The 18033-nt window shown below is 40.7% G+C and overlaps 1 protein-coding gene across 2 annotated transcripts in view; it reads right to left on the reverse strand.

The window, feature by feature from the left end:
- Nucleotides 1–517: 517 nt before the first annotated feature.
- The window catches only part of TMEM164 (transmembrane protein 164), a 43234-nt gene continuing 25718 nt past the window's right edge, over nucleotides 518–18033 (reverse strand). For both annotated transcript variants that reach the window (XM_074600972.1, XM_074600973.1), the window contains exons 5-7: nucleotides 16550–16628; nucleotides 7295–7395; nucleotides 518–6906 (exon numbers count right to left, since the gene is read on the reverse strand). In XM_074600972.1, coding sequence (XP_074457073.1) covers nucleotides 6700–6906; nucleotides 7295–7395; nucleotides 16550–16628 — 387 coding nt within the window. In that variant the 3' untranslated portion in view covers nucleotides 518–6699. The remainder of the gene's footprint in view (nucleotides 6907–7294; nucleotides 7396–16549; nucleotides 16629–18033) is intronic.

Below are 18033 nucleotides of genomic sequence, written 5' to 3' on the forward strand. Positions count from 1 at the left end.
GTCCATTGAGCTGTATAGCTAGTTAAAAACTTCCTGCCAAAAGTTTCCCACTTTTCTTGCTACTTTAGCCAGCGATGTCGTTATCACGCTATAAACCAAACCAGCAAAATGGCACTGAATATTAAGGAAGTTTCAGAGGTGGAAACTTGCTGCTTCTTACATACGTGTTGGTATTAAACAATGAAAGGCAGACTTACAATTAGAGCTCTTCAGAGATGCAGAGGATAATTAGCAGTGCTTGAAAAGTGAATTGCCTACTTCATCTCTGCTTTCCGTAAAGCACTCCATACTAGATTTCTACTTAAGTTGTTCTAGCAGTCTTTATGCTGTTTAAGAGAATTGGTTCTCCAGTCACATGAAAACTTAAAACATATATAAAATGCATATATAATCCTACAGGTTGGGCATATCCAGAATGTTCTTCTGCCAGGAACCTTACACAATGAAGTACCTGCTTGTCTGAGATGTACTGGGTTTTAATTAGAATGATAACAAAACTGTACCATATCCATTGAAATGTATTTATTTGTTTTAATTCAAAGGTTTAACAACTATTTGCCCAGTGATCTGGACTTAGGGCACAGCAATGAAAAAAAACATCGGACCAAAATACAAAAACAAGTACACAAATTACCCCTTATTTGGAAATGTTACCTCATAACCAAGTTTTAGCACATTAAAAAGTTTACAAAATTTATAACACTCGTACAAATTATTCAGAACTAAGCATAGGTGGCAGCTGAGCCTCTCCAGGTCCATCCTTGCCAAACCACTCTGGGCTTGAAGCAGAGGGCTGGGAACTGGAGCTGCGGGTTTCCAAAGCCCTTGGTGCTGCAGCCCCCCCCCAGCCGCTCCAGCGCCCAGCACGGCTTGGGGGGGGTGGCGGTGTGGGGCGGCTCGCGTTCTGCCTGCTGCCTCCTCTGCAGCGTGGAGATAATGACTCCGTAAATGTGAAATAATTTAAAAAAAAAGTACAAAATTGACCCCGAAGAAAAATAAAGTCATTTAAAAAACAGCTTGGCTTTGACTAAGTTACGCTAAAAGCTGCAAGACAGATTTACAGCACTATCACTTTGAGTACAAGATCACAGAAATCAACAGATTTGTTATGAGTCTTGTCACTGTAAAAATGAAAACATCAAAATTGACCTGTCTGCCTGTAGAAACCCTTCGCCTCCAAACAGAAGGGCTGACATATGCCCTCTTGCTGGGTTCTGGCCTTTTCAGAGCTTTGTTAACCAGTAGGACCAATTTAATTCCTAAGAATCCGTCTCTAGTGAAACAACTGCAACAGAGAAAAGCAGCACATCCGTAGTTTCCATTACCTATAGATGCAGAGAAAACAAATGCCTGTGGTTTAGATGCAAGACTTAGGACATAAAAGTACAGTAATTTCACGGTTGCAAATAGCCATTTCCAAAAGGAAAATACAATCGGGCTTTACAAGATGATATCAAATACACAGAAATATCAAACCCCTGATTGTGGCCAGAAAGAGATGGATGGCTCTCCAATGAGGTACTCTGTAAGGTATGGAAATGGCCTGGCTTTGCACGGCCCCAGCGTCAGCAAGGCAGCGTCTGCTTAAGCACAGGAGCTGTTGTGTATGACCAGCGTTCCTCAAGCCCGAAGGAGCTGAACCAAAACCAAGCGTAGGTGTTCACAGACGGGGGCTTTTCATTGATTGATACGAGCATCACCAAGAGCTGTTAATTGTCACCCTTCAAAAGAAACGATGCAGATTCTTCTTTGGTGCTTAAATGGGAGGAAGTTAAACAGCTACAGCCCAAGCACTGCATCCAGCGTCTGAAGCCTTGACAGGTAGCCCTGGTGGGCAGCCGAAGCCTTGGCACAACACTCAGTGCTCACAGGCTCAAGCCCCACGTGTTACAGTGGGTGCAGAAATTTGACTAGCTCGATTCGCTGCTTTGGCGGGCTGCATAAACAAACCCCTCAGTGACCAACTTTACTGCAGTTAATAATGCCTCGCTTATGCGTACAATTGGAAGCAAACTTAGTCACCAGCAGAAAGAGCAATCACTGTCACTGCTCCTTGTTTCTTTTGTTTGTAGTGTCTACGGTAGTGAAAATAAGGTGAGTAGCGGGCTCTGTTCAGACACCTTAATACACCCCAACCTCTCTCCGAAGTCCAGGCATGGGCACTGTGCAAGAGTTTTTCCTGGTATTGTGCCCGACTTGCTCCTGCACAGCAAAGGAGTCCACTTCAGGGTGAGACCTTACAGTCACCTTCAGCTACTGCAGAAAGGAACAGTCTCCCTAGCGCTCCGGTCCCCCTCCTGCTCTGTCCCGTAGCCATTGCCAATGGTTCCCTGACTGCTAGTACTGCCACAAAAGCCTGCGGAACATTTGACCAGGGAGGACCAGAACTGCCCTTTCAGTTGTAAAATCTCACCACCAGCTACTGGGCAACAGCTTCAAGTTATCTTGACATAGATTGCATGCATAATGCCACAGCAGAGAACGCCAATTAGCATTCAAGAATAGCAGTATAGTTTTGCTCTTAAATTTTCAGCATAAATAAGCATAAAAGCAACTAAGGAAATCATCCGTATAGCATAACAGCCTAATAAACCATTCAGGGAAAAGAAAATCAGCCGCTGTCAGGGAAAAGAATAACTAACCCCTATGGAGATTAAGTATTCTGCCTTCCCCTTCAAACCACTATCCTGAACAAGCTCTGTCTGATGCATATTCCAAACAGATACCGGGGGCAGCTGAGGAACAAAGGATGTGAAGTTCCATGACATTAGCTTCGGAAGTTCATTCCCTTTCTGCTCCCATTCTGACCTGTTCTTTACCTTCCGAGAAGCTTGTGGCTCAGCTATGCTGATACAGGGTCTTGCGGCACCACAACATAAACCAAAATTAAATACTAAGTTTAAAAAGCCTTCAAAAAGGGGTGAGGGGAGGTACAGAGTAATTTAACTTCTGGGCCTCTCACGACAAAAAAAACATCGAGGTGCTGGAGTGGGTCCAGAGAAGGGTGACGGAGCGGGTGAGGGGTCTGGAGCAGGAGTCTTGTGAGCAGCTGAGGGAGCTGGGGGTGTTCAGCCTGGAGAGAAGGAGGCTGAGGGGAGACCTCGCTCTCTACAACTCCCTGAGAGGAGGCTGTAGCCAGGTGGGGGTTGGTCTCTTCTCCCAAGTAACAAGTGATAGGACAAGAGGAAACAGCCTCAAGTGGCACCAGGGGAGGATTAGATTGGATATTAGGAAGAATTTCTTCACTGAAAGGGTCACCAATTATTGGAACAGGCTGCCCAGGGAAGTTGTGGAATCACCATCCCTGGAGGTATTTAAAAGATGTGTAGGTGTGGCACTTACAGACATGGTTTAGTGGTAGCTTGGCAGTGTTAGGTTAACGGGCTCGATGATCTGAAGGGTCTTTTCCAACCTAAATGATTCTATTTTAACACAGCCAGCTTCATCAATATTGTACAACAAGCAAAGCAGCAACAGCTTACCTTCAAAAAGCAGCGAAGGCTCCACAGCCTTCCCTCCCACCTGACTCCAGTTGCACCATTTGACTCTTAGGGCAGCTCCAACATTTCTAAAATCCTTATTGAGTGTAGCAGCTGGTTTACTTCTCCAGCTTTTGCTGAATTACCATGTTCCTTTATCCGTTTTAGCAACTTTAATTGGTATAAACGAGTTCAACAAGCTCCAGCACCTGCACTGGTAAGGTTTGGAAGGGGAATCCGAGTGTCCCATTGGCACTGATGAGCAGTTCTGTCAGCATAATGCATGTTGGGAAATTAGAATTTTATAGTGTGCCTCAAAAGAGCTGGACCAGCGTAAGAGAAAAGCGTGAGTCACAGCCCAGTGACAGGAACAGACGCCCGTGGCAGGGGGTGGAAGGGGAGGCAGGAGCAATCCCAGTGGCTCTGCTGTCGGAGTCAATGGTGCAAGTGGAACAACACCACCAAGAATCCTTTCATCCAGATTGCCCCAGGGACGTCCCTGGTGTGTTAGCTGTATTAACAGCACCATTCCTTCTACTGAATTTTAAGTCAGTCGGAAGCTCACAAATTTTGCATTCCAAGCAAAGCACCTGCACTGAGCCAGACACCTGAGCTGATGTAAGCACTGCTGTCTGCATGGAGCAGAGGCAGGCAGTGGTGGCAAACAGCAGCTGGTTTATACTTGTTTAGAATACCCTGAAGCATATGACTATAGATAGGAAATGTTATAGTATTTAAAAAAAAAAAAAAAAAAAAGCAGCTGCTACTTTCACATTGCTACTTTCACATAACTCAGAAATTTTTCCAGTAACTACAATATTCTGATGGAAAAAATAAAGAAACAGGAAAGATTCTTCAAAAAAATAAAATATGTAAAGTTAAGCAAATAATAATGCGAAAAAACATTTGCAAAATTTGGCTAAAATCACTCTATCATAATACCAAACATTCCTTCTAAACAGGATTGACTCCAACGTAAGGCATTTGGCCAAATTCTTAAGTAAATAAATGAACCATGATACACTTGGCACTAACAAGGGGGAGGGAAGAATCGCTGTATATCTCATTCAGCTCTTCACAGGAGATGAAGTATGTTACTAGGGGTTATGCTTTAACCTCCAGCACCGCACATCTTAGCGTCTCCCAGCAACATGCTGTATTTTATAACACAATACTGAATCTGCTGAAATAAACAGCAAGAAGTCGTATCCCTTCAGCAGGTAAGGAAGTGGTGTCCGCAGATGGATTCAGGCCATTGGTACGTTCTCTCCTCAGGCCCCACTCTGCAAACACTTAAGCACCATCTGCCCGGCTTTACTGAGGCGGCAGCGAGACCCCTCGATGAGATCCACGACGGACGGAGACATTTGCAGGATCAACAGCTGACAGTGACTCTACGGGCTGGGCGATCTGATCAGCAGGTGCTTCACTTGCTCCAGTTGAATTCTGATTCAAACCACAAGGAGCCCTACAGCCCGTATAACTAAGACTAGCTATACACGTTTGACAAATAGTTTAGGTCTATGTCGCATGTTGTCAAGCTGGGAGAGTACAGTATATTATATATACACACACACACACAGAGCAAGGCATGGAAGCAAGCCAGAAACCACTTTGTAAATTAGAATGTGGGACAACATATTTCTGACAGAGGGGTACTTTTTTTTTTTTAATCATATGGAGTGAAAATATTTGAAGTAGCCATTTGCTCCCTCTCCAATGAAAATTTTTAAGGGGAAAACAAAAAAAAAAAATCAACCACTTGCATTCTTACTTTTCCTTCTTGAGGTATAATGACTGTACCTTAACTTCAGAATATATCTTCAGGTGATCCAGCTGGAGGAGGTATGATGTTTTGTTTAATCTTACAAGTCACAGCTTTGACAATGCAATGAATCTATAAATTGCAACAAACTTTTGTACAACAAAATTCCTTCAGCCCTGAAACAAAACAGTCTGCATAACAGACTCACAATTAACTGTCTGGAGGAACGCACTCAAGATTTCCCGTCTTTCTGCCCAACAGTTTCTCCTCTAGCCTCGAAAATTTTCACAGGTACACACAGTTTACTGTTTATCATTCTGCCCGTCTACATCCCGTTCCCCAAAAGACGTGTTGACAGGAAGATTTAGTCATACTAGTAAACTGGAACACTTTCTGTTCAGCAGAGGCCTGCGCTGATTTGACGTGCCTTTTTATACCTGCATTGTAAAATCAGTGCACAGAATATGTATGAGAGCTGTAGAGAGACAACAGTTCCATTTTGTTTCTCCACTAACCGCTCTGCTGAGTGAGGATCAGCGTAGAACACAGAGGAGGAATGTTTCAAAAACTAGTAAGTGAAAAAAGAAAACGCTGATGTTTACACTGGACTGTATCTCCACTCCCTCTCCAGTCTAAGCTAAGCGAAAAAAACCTTCTGTTCAAAGTCAGGTCAGAACAGCGGATGAAATATCAGAGCTTGTACGTAACACGGGCTTTCGAAATTATTTCAACATGGTCTTTTTCCGCTCACTCAAATAAAAGCATCTCCGAAGCACCAAGATCTGATGGGACACAGCCAGAGAGATATTAATCCACAGCAGCATAGAAACTAAGTAGTTAATTTAAAAAAAAAAAAAAAAAAAAGAAAATCTTTTTGAATGAGTTCTTGTTCCCCAACATTTTCAACCAGCTTAAAGAAAATACAGTAGAAGCTCCTTGTTTTGCACTTAGGACTGGGAGATTAAGTGTACATCGTTTCACTGTGACTGTTTTGCAACATTCAAGTGCTCAGAGTTAAGCCAGGACAATGCACTTCAAGATGTGTTCTGCTCACATCAGTGGAGTGTTGTAATTCAGGTTTATTTCCTACCCTATGACATAAGTGACTTATATTTAACGGAAAATAAGTCAAAACGAGGTAGCACTGCCACTCTCTCTGCTGGAATGGGGACAGATCCTGGCCTAATGTTAAACAGTGGCTTAGCAGGATTCTACTGTAATTACACAAAAAAATGTATAAAATACGAACCTTTCCCAGAATAAGGCCACTAATTTTGCCATTGGCAATAGGCAGTGAGAAACAGCAGTTAAAAAAAACCTCACTTGATTATAGAGGTGTTTTTGAGGCAATAAACTGGGGAGAAGTATAAAACACATTGTCCTCTCGTCCCTCCTCTTTGTTTTCCAGTATAAGTATCTCTGCTTCCTGTACGTACTACTCCACGGGGAGAAATTTCAGTCTATTTTCTTAGACGGGAGTCTAAGCAAGTCCATGCTACATTTAAAGATGGGGACAGCACTGTAAAACAGTAGGATTACGAGCTTCCCATGGGTCATGGTCATGACAGTCTGATGTCCCGATGCCCAGATTCGATACCAGCGCCCATAAAAGGGATCTGAGACGGCAGGGCACAACATGTTGTTCAAATTCACTTCTGTAACCTGAGAAAGTGACAATAAATTTGTAAATTAACAATATTTTTGTGTTGCACTGATTCAGACACCTAAAATGGTAATTTTGAAGTTACCATAATAATCAAAACTGTTCAGGTGACAACCCTTTGTTCAACACATGTAGGGCATCTTTCAGTGGAAAAGCAGATCCAAATTCAGTCGTATATTTAATAGATGGATTTATGCAGGTACAGAACCAATTTATGAAATATTTTGCCGATACTTATGAGATACAAGTGCCCATTAGAACATGCAATTAAAAATTTGCATGCAAGTAGTCTTATCCATATGTATCTGGACACTTTGAAAAACTAGACAGTGTTTTTACTTTGAACGTACTTGCAAACTATCCATTTATTAACCTGTATTTACTTACCAATCCCAAAATCTGCAAGATGCTAAAATGATACACAAACATAAACCCCGTGGATAAAAGCGCCCACCAGAAATTGCAGAGGGGTTCTGGAGTGTAGATACCTTGAAAAGAAAGGAACACATTAGTATTCAGCTGAATTGCTGTGTCCATCAAACACTCATGAATAATCCTCTCCCTTCTCTGTGGATGTTAGGGCATCTGGCTTTAGCTGATAACCCACTCAATACCATTATAGTAATTAATATTCGAGAGCCTTATTTCTTACCTGGAGCATCCTGAACAGTTTCTTGCCTGCTTCTGGTCTGGCAGTAAAACGTTACCTCATTAAGTTTGCCTATTTTTCACCAAACACCAGTGATTTTCACCTCATTCTTCCTTCTACCACAAAAGTACTAAATGATTTTAAAATACAGTAATGGTATGCAACAGATCTTCAAAAATCAGGTTATTTATACTTAAACACCTACTTGTTATGGAGGCTATGACTTCAGCATGCACAGAACTAACCTAGGCAGTGGCAGTTCCTGCACAGCACTGCAGTGGAGCATGGCCTAATTGCCATTTCCTAATTTTATGGTTGTTTAACAGCTATTAAAAAAGTAACTTGCACCAATAATGCCCAGGAACAGAAAAGCTGTATAAAGCAGTCAATCCATTAACGACAGACTGTGCTTTTAAATGAAAACTGCTGTGGAGATATTTTCAGATACACAGTACAAACAACGTTATAACCAGTAGATACCACACATACTGTAAAATATTTTTTGCCCTTCAAATGCAGTAGCAGATATCACATTACTTATTCCTGGGTTCACCTGTCTCTCTCCTCCTCAAACTAGGTTTTGTCAATTTACTGACCAAACACAACGTAACACAAGCTAGAACTTACCAAGGAAATCAGATCTCATAAAAGTACCTTTAGACACAAGACTATTTTTGGAATTAAATATTCAAACATATGGTGAGAACAAAAACAGTTTACAGAGTTCTCAAGCCTCTTACTAACAGACATGAAAATTTCAGTATAAGATATGGCAAAAAAATATTATTTTCTTTATCACTTTAATAACTTAACCTAGGGACACAAAAGAAAGAGATGCACAGTGTCAAGCTGCTCAGCTGCCACACGAAGTTGTAGGATTTCAGGTGATTATCAAAACACACTGGCATTTTTTTAGCTGCCTTTGTCTGCTCTCTGATCCATTAGATATTATTAAATATTGGAACGTGTATCCAGTACTCAAAGGAGAGCTTACAGCACAGAGCGCAATATCCCGATGAGCCTTTGCTAGCTGGCACTGTCAGGAATTACCAGGAAGATTCCACAGACTTCAGCATACGCTCAAGGCTCCTGGGCTCTCAAATAACTACACACGCGTAGATAGCTATGACAGAACTCACCAGCCTGAAGCTGCTATGAGTATGCCTATGGATGGTAGCTAATGAAGATAAAGGCAAGTAACTGCTGTTACTTGCTCTACCACACCACCATACAAAGGTACATCCTGTCTCATGGTTAAAATCCGTAGGGGACTGCTTTCTCAATCCCTCTTGCCCTTTTATAATTCTTTTCTGCATAGTTTTCTTCCAGAGTTTGTACCCATCATGCCAGTTCAGATTGATTTTGGAGGAGCTACCTGAAATAATCAAATATCATTTTGCGAATGTTACAAATTCAAACTAATCTACACTTTATTGTCTAAAACAGTCCATTGTCCGCTCAAAAGAACATAGCTTCTCTGTTGCTAGTCACCAGGGAGTAAGAAGTTGATTGTGTGCTTGAATGACAGCAGCACATATACACCCCATATATCACCCACTGACTTTAATGAGCAACAATATTAATGTAATTACCCAAGATACAACTGCACACCATCTTTTAGTAAGCAAGCTGTGATTGCTGCAACCATGATAACCAGGAGCAGAGAAGCTACTTTGAAAGCATAAGGCAGCTTATGAGATTTCTTAGCCAGTAGGTAGGTGAAGGTCGGAAGAAGTGTCTGAACTATAAGCAGAACCCAAAGGTAAAAGTGACCTCTACGTGAATAACTTTAAGTGGAGTGTTCCACGGGTAAAGGGAAAAAATGCACAACAGCCTAATTCTTTGAACGTACTTAGCAAGGAGGATCCAAGAGCTGGTACCCTATTGAGAAAACAAACAGTACGGGAGACTTCACTTAGATAGCAATGATATTCATTAAGCTCCACTGCCTGAAAACATCAGATATGTGGTACCACTTTCAATATGGTTTTTCATCAGAGAGCAAGAGAAGAAGCAACTAGCCCTGGTCTCAGAGTTCAGGAGACCCTGGCTCTATTTTTGGCTGCACCAACTTCAAGTGACCTGTTCAAGCTGTAACAGAAGCTCTTTGTGCTCCCTCCTCAGCTGTAGGGTAAAGAAAACATTGTTTGACTTGCAAAGTTTTTTTTGTATTGTCTTTGCAGGTTTAGGTGCATGTTCAACCTAGATGCAAAACACAAAATAAAATTTAAATGAGGTATCTAAAAGAGCTCCCAGGAACTGGCAGAGTAGTGCATTACCGAATTTGGTTTCACATGAACTCGCCTGGTTGGCAGTTGCCTGTGATATTTCAAAAGTATTCGACAAAGCCTGGGAACAGATGGTAGTAGTCTAGAGGGGTAAACACTCAGAAAAGCTAGAACCTAGAGACCTTGATACCTGGGGGACGTACAGCGCAGGTAGTATATAAAGACTAAAACAGGGAAGTGAAGCCAGCTATGAAACAAGACTGGAGGGAGAAAGCAGTCATTAAAAGACTAAGGAAATTGCACAAGATGACAAAACAGATGAGTGGCGTTATTTGGCTTTGAACCCAAGCTTCTCATGTCCACCTTCAATCTAGTCAGGGAATCACGTTTCAGAAGTCACTCAGGAGCTGTTCAGGTTCCTCCCGCAAAGGGTCTCGCACTGCTACATCCTCTCTCTGTTGCAAAACTTCAAAAAAAATACATTAGCAACTCTCAACCTCTACAGACTTTTGATCTCGCTTTATAATAGAAGAATCCCTCCTTGCTAGACTTTGCAATCCTGAAAACAATAGTGTGATTTTCAGCAGTATCATTATTTGGACATCAAGGGACATAAGGGAAACAACGACCTCCACACAAAAGCATTCCAGAGAGCTCTGGATTCCCAAGTGTGCTTTGGGAAACTGATTTCAAATTCATACCTGGGACATTTTCTGTACATTTCTCATTAGATAAATAATCACTATAGATTTTATTACTCTACAGTCCTGCTATTCAACAGATGACTGTTTAACGGAGCAGTGTGGTCTATTTTCTGTAGCAAGCATTCTGTTAACAGAAACATACAAACAGGAAAATTGAGACCCAGCTGAGCAGCTGCTTGAATGGCCTGTGTTGGCTTTGGCAAAAGCTACTTGCTGCTTACATAGGAAATCAATTGGAGTAGGTAGCAGTGAGTTTCACTCTCTTTTCACCAAGAATCACTGGCAATTCTTATATGCTAAACACCTTCAAAAATTCAATCCAACTGCCACTAATCTCATTCTCAAAAATGCTCACACCCCGGACAGTTAAGACCATTCCAAAAGAGGGTGATCCAAGTAGACTGTATATTTGCTCTTGTGTAGAAATAGCACAGCGCTGCATATTTCAGTTTAAATTAAACATTATTTCAATAACATTGATAGGAAAGATTTCATAGAGATTGAAGACTTTGGGGTTCATCATCTGCTTCTGCAACAATAATTTGTTGGCGTTGAACACGCCAAGTGATTAATTTTGCCATCTAGGAAATGGAAACGTGGCTTTAAAAATCTAAAGACCAAAGAGACACAATTTCTTTTATACTGTTCCCCCTGCCCCAATGTCTTTTGCTAGCTCTAGGGTTCTTACGAACTATTATTTTTATTTGAAGTTCTCAAAACATAGGCCTGTAAAAATTTGAACACAACTTAATAGAAAGTAACACTCCTTTTGCATTTTTGTGAAAACAAAATGCAGGAGAATGTTACTCCACTGTTTGATTCAGAGAATTAGAACCTAAATATAGAACTTTTTTTTTTTAATTTCATAGGGTGTTAAAATAATCTCTTTTTCCAAATTAATGTCTTGCTTTCATTCCCACTACATTTGATAGAGTTTTACCGGTTTCCCAGCCCAGTGCACTCTCCTTCAGTAGTCTCGCAATTCCAGGCAGACCTGCTTAACCCAAAACTCAGAGCAACTATTACAATTCCTTCATTTTCAAGCTTATAAAAATGTAAGGGCAAATTTATTTCCATTTTATTTCCCTCGATCAAAGGGTTAATTCCAGTAGTGCGGCCTATCAAGCTAGCCTAGAGACCAAACTTCCTTTCCAGGGGAAAACAGGAAAAATGTTCTCAAGACGATGAGCCTGAAATCCACTGTTTCCCCCACAGCTGTCCTGACTCTACATGTAAATTTCAAAATATTACTTTATGCCAGGAGATTTCTCCTTCCCTCAATGCCAGCTGCTCTCATCAGAGTCAGCTCAAACAGGGGTCTTATATTACCTGCTCCTCTCAGGAGCCATTTTTTGTATTCCATAAAGCAGCAGCAGCAGTTCTTCCTCTTCCTTCATATAGTAGTAGCTCTTCTAAGGAAAGATATAGCTAAATACTGGAAAGTGTCACAAAGTGGGAAAGTGGCCGAGAAAGGGTACAACAGCCAGAATTGTCTTTAAATATGGTAATCCCTCACTCTTGCCAGCAAGTCCTAACAGCCAACGGAAAGCACAAGTTTAGATACGCAATTGCTTTAATTGCACTTTTCTCCTCTACAGCCACAGGAAAAATGATCCTTCCGTTGGTACCTGGTATCTGTGTTCTACATCTTACAACTCAGCCCGGCTTCTCATTAGGTAAGAAGTGCTGCATTGCCCTCAGGAAAGCTGACCATACAGAGCTGCTTCGGTCCGTCTGTCTGAAGTGCGACAGAGGCATGCTCCATGAGAGGGGGAAAAAGGAAAAAAAGAAAAGAAAAATCAACTTCTATTGACTTTCTGACAAAGCCATAGAACTTTTGATGCCACTTACATCAAAAAAGAAAAGGAATTTACGACTTGAATCAGAGAGACAGTTTCTTTATTGCTTTTAAAGATACAGCACTTGCCTTATAAGCTGAAAATTCTGACTCTACTCCCAGCAAAAAAGTCAATTACTGAATTATTTAGGGTGTGTATGTCTGTCCACTTGTGCACAGCCGTACAACACTGAATCAGCTCTTAAAACACATGGGGCCAGACCACAGGAGTGTCCAGAATTTACAAGGCCATTACTGTCAGTTTTGGCTCCAAAAAAAGATTCCCCCCCCTCCCCCCCAAAAAAATACAACCAAATGAATTTACTCTCGGCACAGTGTGGACAACCTGCATTCGAATTGTGAATGTTGAGCACTTGCACGGCCAGTGCCAGGGCGGACGCTGGAGACCGTCTCCCCCTGCAGGCTGCAGCGTGCCAACCACACAACCATTCAGTGATGCCCGTACAGGCCCCTGGTGAAGCATATATAATACTCTGGAACTTCATGTCCAGCCATTCACACATTAGATTGCTCCTTAAAGCAACAAAACTCTTAAAAAAAAAAAAAAAATCAGCACTAACATCCTTTTCTACCTCATTAATTTATTAAGTCAACTAAATAAATGCTGGGGATCTCAAAACACAAGAAAGTTTATCTCCTGAATTCCGCTGCTAGGGAGCTGCTATAAATTAACTCTTATTTCAAACTGTTGTGGAATGCTATAGTCTGCTCACAGCACTCAGGAAATAACAATTCCACTTCGATTAAATTTCAATATATTCTGAAATAAGGTGCTCATTTAATCTCGTCAAATCCATCTGAAAACCTGACCAAGCTAGTTAAGGACGAAGACAGTCAAGAACTGTGTGTCTGAGGCCAATGCAGTGCAAACTAGATTTTTTTCCATTATGTTAAGAGTATGCATTAGAAAAACTAAGTTGTCCGAAATGCCACTGAAGGTCTTTAATACCTTGATCTCAGAAGGTCAGGGTTAATGCCCTGTTGCAATAATTGTGTCAGTTTGAGACATTACACTTCCTCAGCTGCCATCTCCCTAAGCCTTCTACCAACAATCTGTATCCCAGTAGCATAAAGTGTACTTATCTGAGCATACTCATATGCTTCAGAAGACCAGCTTAGCTGTAGATAAAAGTGGTTTGAGGAGTTTTTCAATGAAGGGGTTGGTTTCATGCTCTAAATCTCTGCTGCTGTGGCTCCCATTTTCTTCTTTTTACCTTGACAATTCACTCATTGCACCTCCCTTTTGCCAATCCTAGCACTCAGGGGATGCAATCCAGAAGCTACAAAAGCATTCATACTTTTTTTGACAGGGAAGCAAAGGTCTCACCGCCTAAGGACAAGAGAACACAGTGACCTACAGCTCTGGTTCAGCCTATCCAGTTATTTTAGGAATGCTGTGTCCTGCCCAGATGCATACTATAATTTTTGGCAAGGTTCACAAGCGATACGAGGTAAGATTCATTCAGAAAAAAAGTTGCCAACTGCAGCTATACTTCATGTAAGAACTGCCTTGAGTTAGCAATCTTCTGTGCCATCCCATTCTATCTGCACTACATCTATTTTGCATGAACGCCTCTCATTGCAGCCAAGAAAGATCTGAGCCATAGCGTATAAGCATTTATTTTGTCTAGCCTGGCATGCATGGGTACGCATACATGCATATGTCCACTAAGAAAGAAAATACATTAGAAAGAGAAGTATGGAAATTTATATTCTCTCAGTACAGAGGGGAGGGAGAGGGAAGAGGAGGAGAGAAAGAGGTCTTAATCCCCAAGAGGGAACACATCCTTGAGCTTCAGCAAGTTCACTGTGCAACACTGCAGCCCCAGTTCTGAACATCTCTCTCATCAATTTGATCCTAAGCATGGTAAAGCCCCCACAATTACATGGAGGGGGGGGACATACAGGTGACGCTGCCAGTGCAAAATGACCTGTCTTCACCACTGTAATGAACACCAGGGAGAGAAAGAAAATAAATGATTAGAGCCCCTGCTTACTGTCACCCAGTTTCCTTTCAAAAAGGAAACACTAATGGGTAATTGGATGTGTGCGCATGATTGGTATGATACCTGATTAGCGTAGTCCAACAAACTTGGACATGCAGTTCTGTATCGAATGAGCCTCAAATCAGCCCTGCTTCAGGTGTTCTGCTCAACCTTCCTTGGAGACTTGTTATAATGTTACGATTGAGATCCTATTAAGGCCATCAGTAGTACTGGCAGATTCCAAATAAACCTGTAGTAGTATCTTTTTCCATAGACAATTCATACCTTCTCATGTTTCCAGTTTCACTGCCCTTCAATTACTTCTCCCAATCATAATACATTAGACTCACTGATGGAAATTTCTGTTTAAATTAGAGAAATAAAGCTGATGCTGATCCACATCAGTGCTAAAAAAGCAATTTTCAGCAGATACAGAATGAAGGGTGTGTTCTACTCAGAAAGTACTTTAAACAAAGGTGCTAGTGAAATTACAAAGTATTAACAAATGTTTTCAGGCTGAGTAATTTTTCCATCAAACATTAGGTCTCCTGTGGTACTAGCCATAACTACTACCAAAGTCCATGGGCATTTTGCTAACGAGGTATTACAGTCAGTTAGGTGCTCAGGAGCCAACTGCATAAGAAAATGAACAGTTATTAGTTACACAGCCCAGGGCAGTCTCAATTGATAGATTTAGCCAACATAATTCTTTTAGAAACTTCACTGCTATCATGTCAACATTAGATGGCAGCAAATACCTGTAAATTAATAAAGGGCAAAAATTCAGAAGACAGCATTAGGGTGACAACAGTACCACATACAGACCTTCTGACTGCACATACAGTCCTGTCGGCACCAGGAAAGAGGTGCTGAAGAACCCAGAGAACCCTTACTTCAAAGTAACAAACCAAACCAACCAACCAAAAATCAAAGGAACATATCAGGCAACATCCAAGGCCAAACTTTAAAGCAAAAGAAATACATGATGGTATACAGGAACTTCAAGGCCATCAACCGAAGTGATTTAGTGACACCACAAGAGCTTGGTTTGTCACTGCCTACAGTGTCTGTTTAGACTTTCTCCCCCCTCTCCCCACCCCCTTCTGCAATGATTAGCAGTTTGTGTCTGCTAATCTGTAATGTCTACAACTATACTGTACTTCAGCATTACTTGCCAGAATTTTAAGATCTCAAAGATGGATTAAAATTAAATGTGGTTGACATATTTCTCTGGTAAGAGAAAGAAACAGAATGATCTCCTGAAGTATGGTATTTCACTTTTTCTTTGGATTGTTTTTATTTATTTTCACTCAGCAATGAAAAACAAAAAGGTTACAAACCTAAAGTGTGTGAAGGATTATCACTGCTGGCATAGAATAAACAAGATTTACTAGAATCGAAGAGGCTGACTACGCTTGTTCTTCTAGCAAATGTTGACCATTTGCTAAATTGTATCCCATTGCTTGACATCACACCCTCGGGGTTTTCATTAAAGGCTACCAAACATCTGGACCATAAATTATCATCTTTTATTTCCTGGATGAAACAGTTTAGCTCTCCTAGAAAATGCAGCTGGAGGCATGTCAACGCTAGAGGGGGGCAGAGCATCACAGGAGGTGAACACATACTGCATTCCCTTCTAAGGAGCGACAACTAGAAAAATTACTGGCCAGTGGAACAATTTGTGATTCCCAGATTTACTGGACTGCTATGGTATAAGTGAATGCAAAATAGTAATTTTTTTTAGAAGAGACAGCAAGCAAGCTAGTTCATTTCACTAATATGTGTCCCTACATTTCATTAGAACTTCAGAATTTCAGAAATTTGTCTAAGTAGCCGACTACTATTTATGTGGGGATATAATAGTAATTTTTTCCAGCTCATTTTAAGTTGCAGCACTTCTCAAGAGACATCCAAGGTGGCAAGAGTCTTAAAAATACATCCCAACAACAACTTAGAATGTTCAAGATGGCAGAGATGCTACTCAAGACAGTGCACATTATGCAAATATTCTTCATATCCCTTTGAGCAAAAGACCATTTTTTTATCCCCATTTAAGTGCCTGACACAAGTCTTCGTTACCTGTGTTACAACTCCAACATAACACCAGAAACTTTTAGAAGTTTTCTTTAAGAGTAAAGCCTGTGGTAACCATTAAGTACAGCTGCTTCATTGCATGGGACCAATTCAATATGTATGGAGTAAATTGCCAACCTACCTCCTTTCCGCAGCAGATAGATGGGCACAACATAAAGCATCACATGCTGGATGTAATAAATTTCCATTTCAAATGGAAGCTGTGGAATAAGGAAAATATTTGTAAATGTTTTTCATCACTAACAACTGAGTTAGAAGGAATCATTCTCCTTATGACGTACAACAATCCCTTCGGTTCAGTTATTTTATCACCTATGTATATTAACAAAGAGATGACATTAATGGTCAGTGCTTTGAAAGTGCAGCTAATGGCACTGTTCCATTCCCCTTGCCACAAACACAATGCAGCACCTCAAGTCAACAATTCTCAAAATTAGCCAGAAGCACAACAAAGAAGGAATAACATAAGATTGCTCTTTTCCCTTTCTTAGCTAGCATAAATTACCAATAACAAAGCAAAACCCTAAAGCAATCAAACCAGAAACTATACAGATCCCATGTGACAGTAGCCTATTTAGAAAGAAAAGATAATTGCTACCTTGTGAGTGACAGAACTCTATAAATGAGGTCTTTTATATATAAAAGTATATCAATAAATATATAAGTGTGATTACTGAGGAGGCTTGTACAAAATCAAAAAGACCTGATTTATAGCAATCTGCATGCATGCAAAGCTTCACCAAATATAGAATAAAATAACCAATATTGTACTGGTTTTAAAGAGAAGCTGCAGAAGGATGTATGTAAACAAGGTATCAGTTAGTAGTAAATCAGGTATTTCTCACCTACTGACAACTTTTGGGAAATTACAGTTAGTCATTTGTGTGTTTAGTAGTTGAATTCATGTTACTTCTTAGAGGAGAAGTCAAACAGGCTGTGCTAAAATAATACTGTGCTAAAAATAACTTGAACCACAACTCTGAGTTTAATTTGAGCCCCTTAATCCAGACCCAACTAATTCTAGCTCCTTATCAGTTAGGAAAAGCAATGCACTGTATTTGAAAGTTATTCCCATCTGTAAACGCCTTTGTGTTTATCTAGTTGTTAAACAAAAGAAACACATTTAGAACTGAGCAGTAGTAGGAAAGATTCAAATTCAAAATACAGAATTCTACTTTTTGCTTCAGCTTACTTACAAAGCTGGAAATACATACTTTTCCATTATTTTTCAGAAGTGAAAACTGGACAATACCACTACACAAGTATGAAATCACACAAGAATAATGCAAAGCCATTAGCTTTGGTTCAAATGCAGACTCACTCTATCACTCTAAAAGCTAAGGTGAATCCAGATGCAAGCCCTACCATCATGGCTTGCTGTTGGGAAGGAAAAATAAAAGGAAGGGGCGGGGGGGGAGCCTTCCTTTTCTATTATTGTTCTGAGACACTGAAGTCATAGCATTGAAAGAGAAGATACTAAAATTTCTACAGCAACAAAAGAGAGGTTGAAACAGAGTTTGGTTTTCTTCCTAAATAGCAGTCAATAAATAGCTCATAATTAATATAGTGATCTTTTAAATTCAACAACAATTCTTATATCCAATT

Source organism: Larus michahellis, chromosome 9, assembly GCF_964199755.1.
Source record: "Larus michahellis chromosome 9, bLarMic1.1, whole genome shotgun sequence".
Taxonomy (NCBI): Eukaryota; Metazoa; Chordata; class Aves; order Charadriiformes; family Laridae; genus Larus; species Larus michahellis.